The following is a 6611-nucleotide window of genomic DNA, read 5'->3' on the forward strand; positions in this document are numbered from 1 at the left end:
CCGAGGCGGGGACAAAAAGGCGCGGAAAGAGCAGAGGCGGGGACAGCACATCCGTGGCGAGCCGCACGTACGCGTTTGTGATCCGCGCATGCGTGAGCCCCTATCTAAGGAGCACACGTGCCCCTCGGGCGGGGCGGCAGCGGCGGCGCGTGAGAGACCACTCCTTCTGTTCCTGCACCCTCAAGCCTCCCCCCCTGCCCCGCGCTTCGGTCCCCGACGACGCCCGAGGCCACCAGAGACCAGAAGATCGTCAGGACTCGAGGTGGTGGCGATAAACTCCTCCTTTTCCTTCTCTTTCTTTCTCTTTCTCTCTCTCCTATTCTTTTCCCCTCCTCCCTTTGATTCTTGGAGAAGTAAGGAGGGGGGTCAGCAGAACTGCTACCTTGGACTTTGGGAGGGCAGACTTTGGCCACTTCAGGAGCCCGGTTGACAGAGTCTCTTTGGAGGCAGTCCTGAAGAGCAAAGGAGTCCAGGAAGGCCGGGCGTTCTTCAAGAAGGAAATCTTACAGGCGCAGGAGCAGGCCATCCCCATGTCCCGAAAGACGAGCCAGCGGGGGAGAAGACCGGCCTGGCTGAACAGAGAGCTTTGGCTGGAACTCGGGAATAAAAGGAGAGTTTACGGCCTTTGGAAGAAGGGGCAGGCAACTCAGGGGGACTACGAGGATGTCGTGACGTTGTGCAGGGAGAGAATTAGAAGGGCCAAAGCCCAGCTAGAACTTAAACTGGCTACTGCTGTAAAAGACAACCAAAAACGTTTCTACAAATACATGAGCACCAACAGGAGAGCTAAGGAGAACCTCCATCGTTTATTGGGTGTGGGAGGGAACACAGTGACAGAGGATAAGGAAAAGACTGAGGTACTTAATGCCTTCTTCACCTCAGTCTTTAATAGTCAGACCAGTTGTTCTTGGGGTACCCAGCCCCCTGCGCTAGAAGACGGGGACGGGGAGCAGAATGAAGCCCCCATAATCCAAGGGGAAATGGCTAGCGACCTGCTGCACCACTTAGACACACACAAGTCTATGGGGCCAGATGGGATCCACCCAAGGGTAGTGAGGGAACTGGTGGAGGTGCTCACCAAGCCACTTTCCATCGTCGATCAGCAGTCCTGGCTATCCGGGGAGGTTCCAGTGGACTGGAAGTTAGCAAATGTGATGCCTATCTACAAGAAGGGCTGGAAGGAGGATCTGAGGAACTACAGGCCTGTCAGCCTGACCTCAGTGCCGGAGAAGGTTATGGAGCAGATCATCCTGAGCGCCATCACGCAGCACATACGGGACAACCAGGGGATCAGGCCCAGTCACGTACATCTGCAGCCACAGTCACTTCTGCTCAAAAGAGAAAACTGCATGGACCAAAAAGCCATGCTTTGCAACAAGGCATTTCATTATTTCTCTTTCGTGATTGACCCAACTTGACTTTCACCCTGTAGAAGCCTGCTGAGTACCGAGACAGAGATGGTCATGTGCCTCAACAGCCAGGAATCTTAGAAGAAAGCCCAGCACCTTCCTGACCCAGAGTTGGGCAGTATATGAGCCAACAGGAAAATGTCTCACTTTTCATGTGACGCACGCATGCGTTTTGTTGATCTGGAGCGTGCTAGAAAATGAAGCTGGTAGGGTGCTCTTAGCAGGAGTTTCACCGTGTTTCCCAGCCAGCACTGCTGCACGTGTCGAGACTGTTGAGAACGAGGAGCGCAATTAGTCTAGAATTATTCGTGGAGGGACGTGACCCATGGGGACCTGGGCATGCAGCACCAATTGCCACCTCACTGGGACAAAGGCACTCAGCCGGGATGCGGGGCCCTCCTCCTGGAACATGGGCACCCGCGGGGCACCCCACACCCATGGATGCCCGTTCTCCCACCCCAGCTCTCCCACTGCTCCCGGAGCGCATGCTCCGCAAGCCCGCATCCAGCAGCCGGGCTCACAGCACTGCCTCTCATGTTGCCGCTTCCCTGGATGCCCTCGGTACCGACATGACACGTGCTACAGGAACAATACACTTTATTGATCCAAAGAGTACTAGAAGATTGAGGAAGCAGGCTGCTCCCAGCAGGAGTTTTGCCGAGTTTCCCAGACGTCTCTGCTGCACGGGCATGCTCTGGCTGGCCCCTTCGGGGAGACGGCGATGAGCCCTGGCCTTTGGGATGGATGCCAGTGGGCCCTGGCAGCACCTTTGGGAGGGTGGAAGAGGGGACCCTCCCCAGAGGTCCTCACCAGAGAGTTGCCGAATGCCCATTGGCGGTTGTGCTGGGTGGGCACAGGCAACCCACCCGGATGTGGCCACCCGCTGGTCATGGCCACCCCGCAGGAACATCACCATCACGCGATAACGGCCTCCAGCCAGCAGGAGAGGTTGTAGTCCGTGGAGGTGCCCTCACCCGCAGAGCCTTCGGTGGCATGAGGCATGTCCTGACGCCTGTCAGCCTGAAGAGAATTCACTCTTGGCTGGATGAAAATACTACAGTTGGAATTGTTATCCACCCACTTCCTAACACCTGCCCCTCTTCCTGGTGTGATGCTGGCCCTCGCACCAGCCTTGGAGGTCCTAAGGCCTAAGGAACCCAACGGGTCACGGGCAGGCGCTGGCCACTGCCACCTTACAGGGACATGGGGAGCGACCACCGCACACCTCACCGGGACATGGGCACGCACCAGGCACCTCAGCGGGACACGGGCACCCGCCGGGAACCTCACGGGGACGTGGGCACCCTGCCAGGGCATGGGCCCCTCCTCTTGGGATGTGGGCGCCCGTGGGGCACCGCACGGCCACAGATGTCTCGTTCTCCCCTGCCTCAGGTCCCACGCCGCATGGGCAGCCGCACTCACCGCTGTCACGTTGCCAGTCCCCAGGCACACGCTCTAGCTGCAGCTGCAGTTGCACGGGGGCTCGAGAAGGCTCTCCTCTTCTTGCCTTTTTCCACACCTTCTTCTTGGCGTGCTGGTGCCGGAGCTCTTTCAGGAGGTAGCAGTGGACATGCCTCACGCACCTGGCCAGCAGGGCAGTGTTGGCCTCCAGCCGGCAGAGCAAGTCGTAACGGCCAAAGGTGCCCTTTTCCCAGCCCTCTGTCCCCATGGGAGATGAGGCCGTCTGTCTCCTTGCCTGGAAATGAGAGGGCCAGGGGCACAATGAAGCGGGTGGGGAATGGGGGGCCGAGAAGTGTCCTGCTGGGCTAGGCTTCCTCTGGAAGAACTCCAGCCTCGCAGGACTGCTCCGGGCAGCACGCTGGGCTGAGGAAACCTCTGGCAGGCCCCGTCTCGTGCTGGGGGCTCCCGGAGGGTTTCAGCCCTGCGGCTTGGCGTGTCCCTGGGGAAGTGGCAGAGGACCTCTTGGAGCCTGCTGAGGCGTTTTTGCCCACGCTGGGATTTGTTGTTTCATTGCAAGCCGCCCTGGCCAAGGCTATTGTGGTTCCCTGCGCCCCGCAACCCGGTCCCCCTCCGTGTGGCTGATCTCGATTGCTCACCTGTCCCCGGGACCTCTTCACAATTGTCCAGAGGCCAAGTGCAATCCACGCCATGAAGAGCAGCCACGCGGTTTGCCAGGCCCTGTGAAGCAGCCAGGTCATGCCCACCTGGGCAAGGTAGTCCCAAAGCTGGCCCAGAGGGTAGGGCAGGTCAGAGGCCATGCTCTCTGCACCAACAGGCGGTTGCTTCAGGCCCTCAGGAGCGATGCCCATCCTGACCCTGACCCAGCCGCGGCAGCCACGAAGGCCAATGCTGCTCTTCCATTTGGGGGCCCAGCTCTCCGCCACAATGGGTGGCTGCTTCACGTCTTCAGGAAGGGCTCCCATCCTGACTATGACCCATTTGGGGAGGATGCAAAGGCCAAGGCCACTGGTGAACAGAGACACCACGCAGAGAGCCACGGTCAGGGAGAGAACCAGGATGAGCCTCATCGTGGTCTCTTCCGAGGAAGAAAATCTCGGCGCGCGAGCTGTCGCGGGCCGTCACCCTGAGCAGAGGTCAGGCAGTGACCACCTGGACCGCCGAGTGGCCGCCCTGTGTGTCCGTGCTTGCAAGGGTTGCTGATGTGACAAGAAGTCACAGGCTGATGTCCCGCAAGGCTCTGTGATGTCACAAGGCCTTTCCCCGCCCGCCCGGCAGGCAAGGAAGGCTGAGGCGGAGCTGGGGAGGACCTGCGTAGGCAGATTTTGAAGCCTGCTGCTGCCACTGCTGTGCCCGCCAGCGGACACGGAGCCCAGCAGGGGAGCGGGACTGTGTCCCGCGTGATCTGGGCTGTGCCCCCAACTTCTCAGCGAGAAGGAACTGTGCCCAGAGCTCCATCCAAGCTGCGTTCGGCGCTGTGCCCCAGCTGGGCAGCCGTGACACGGTTCCGCTCAGCCTCCTCTTGGGGGCAAAGTGGCAGCCCACGTTAAGAGGAAAGCCAAAAATTCCCTCTTGGTTTGACAAAAATCTTAACCGTTGAGAACGAGGAGCGGATCATAGAATGTCCCGAGTTGGAAGGGACACACAAGGATCATCGAGTCCAACTCCTGTCCCTGCACAGTTGTAAAGGACCGATAGAAAAACGTGGTTTTTGTCTCGACATTGCCGCCGTAGCGCCATCCAGCATCGCGCTTCGAAAAGACCACCTTCTCCACAGCTTTAAGAGAAACAACCTCGTGCGCCTGCGCACAGACTAAAGGCGCGAAAAGAGCCGAGGCGGGGACAAAAAGGCGCGAAAAGAGCCGAGGCAGGGACAAAAAGGCGCGAAAAGAGCAGAGGCGGGGACAGCACATCCGTGGCGAGCCGCACGTACGCATTTGTGATCCGCGCATGCGTGAGCCCCTATCTAAGGAGCACACGTGCCCCTCGGGCGGGGTGGCAGCGGCGGCGCGTGAGAGACCACTCCTTCTGTTCCTGCACCCTCAAGCCTTCCCCCCCCCGCTTCGGTCCCCGACGACGCCCGAGGCCACCGGAGACCCAGCAGAAGATCGTCAGGACTCGAGGTGGTGGCGATAAACTCCTCCTTTTCCTTCTCTTTCTTTCTCTTTCTCTCTCCCCTATTCTTTTCCCCTCCTCCCTCCTCCCTCCGTTCTCTTCTCCCCTCGAATAAAAGTAAAAGGTTGTATGACATTTGACCGATTCCAGTGTCTTAATCTCGTCCTTGGGATCGTATCGAAACCTCCCCCGACATTGGATCGGGACAACAGTATAACCCTGGGTGAAGAATCTTTTCCTTATGTCCAAGCTAAAGCTCCCCTGGCATATCTTCCTGCCATTCCCTCGGGTTGTATCATTGGTCATCAGGGAGAAATCAGCACCTGCCCCTCCTTGTTCCCTTGTGAGGAAGCTGTAGGCCGCAATGAGTTCTCCCCTCACTCTCTCCTTCTGTAGGCTGAACAGACCAAGTGACTTCAGCTGCTCCTCCTATGGCTTCCCCTCTAAACCCTTCGCCATCTTTGTGGCTCTCCTCTGGACACTCTCTAGTAGCTTTGTATCCTTTTTGTAGTGTGGCACCCAAAACTGCACACAGCACTCAAGATGATGCCGCACCACTGCAGAGTAGAGCGGGACAATCACCTCCCTCCACCAGCTAGCTATATGGTGCTTGATGCACCCCAAGACACGGTTGGCCCTCTTGGCTCCCAGGGCACACTATTGGCTCGTGTCCAACTTGCTGTCAACCAGAACCCCCAGATCCCTCTCCGCGGGGCTGCTCTCCAGCCTCTCGTTCCCCAGTCTGTATGTACATCCAGGGTTGCCATGACTTTTCGAGTATCACTGAGAGTGGCTTGGCAACTACATCAGCCAATTCCCTCAGGACTCTGGGATGCATCTCATCAGGATTCATAAACTTATGTATGTTCAGGTTCCTCAGGTGGTCGCGAACCTGATCTTCATTTACAGCAGGAGGAACTTTGCCCCACTGATCCCCGTCATATGGTCCATTGACTCGAGAGCTGTGAGGAGAGAGGTTGCCATGAAGACTGAGGCAAAAAAGTTGTTGAGTACCTCAGCCTTCTCCTCATCTGTTGTTACCAGCTTGCCAGCTTTGCTCATCAGAGGGCGTACACTTTCTTTAACCTTTCTTTTCTGGTTGATGTACCTACAGAAGCCCTTCTTATTATTCTTTGCATCCCTCACCAGGTTCAGCTCCAGCCGAGCCTTGGCCTTCCTGATCCCATCCTTACACAACCGGGCAGTGTCCCTGTACTCTTCCCAAGATACCAGTCCCTTCTTCCACTGCTTGTGCATTCTCTTCTTGTCCTTTAGTTTGACCAACAGGTCATGGCTCAGCCATGCCGGCCTCTTCCCTTCCTTGCCTGATTTCTTGCACCTGGGGATCAAGAGCTCTTGCACTCTATGGGAAGACTCCTTAAAGGTCTGCCAGCTCTGTTCTGCTCCCTTGTCCCTGAGGGCAGTTTCCCAGGGGGTCCTGTTGATTAACTCCTTGAAGAGCAGGAATTTTGCTTTCCTAAAATTCAGGGTCCTGACTATACTCTTCACTTGACCTTTATTGCTCAGGACTGTGAACTCCACCAGTGTGTGATCACTGCAGCCTAGGCCGCCTCCAATCCTGATGTCACTGATGGGCTCCCTTGCATTGGTCCATTATTCCTGGAAGGACATGACCCACGGGGTCCTGGGCACGCAGCAGCCACTGCC

At 57.5% G+C, this 6611-nt stretch overlaps 1 protein-coding gene across 1 annotated transcript; it reads right to left on the reverse strand.

Annotated features, from left to right (window-relative positions):
* Nucleotides 1–2324: 2324 nt before the first annotated feature.
* On the reverse strand, nucleotides 2325–3898 carry LOC148052193 (uncharacterized). Its single transcript, XM_087730451.1, has 3 exons — nucleotides 3467–3898; nucleotides 2832–3105; nucleotides 2325–2557 (listed from the first exon to the last, which is right to left on the reverse strand). The coding sequence occupies exons 1-3, from the start codon at nucleotides 3896–3898 to the stop codon at nucleotides 2325–2327; spliced, it is 939 nt and encodes a 312-aa protein (XP_087586577.1).
* Between the last annotated feature and the right edge of the window lie 2713 nt (nucleotides 3899–6611).

Source organism: Nipponia nippon, unplaced genomic scaffold, assembly GCF_047370975.1.
Source record: "Nipponia nippon isolate SJK-2023a ecotype South Korea unplaced genomic scaffold, ASM4737097v1 scaffold_5, whole genome shotgun sequence".
NCBI lineage: Eukaryota > Metazoa > Chordata > Aves > Pelecaniformes > Threskiornithidae > Nipponia > Nipponia nippon.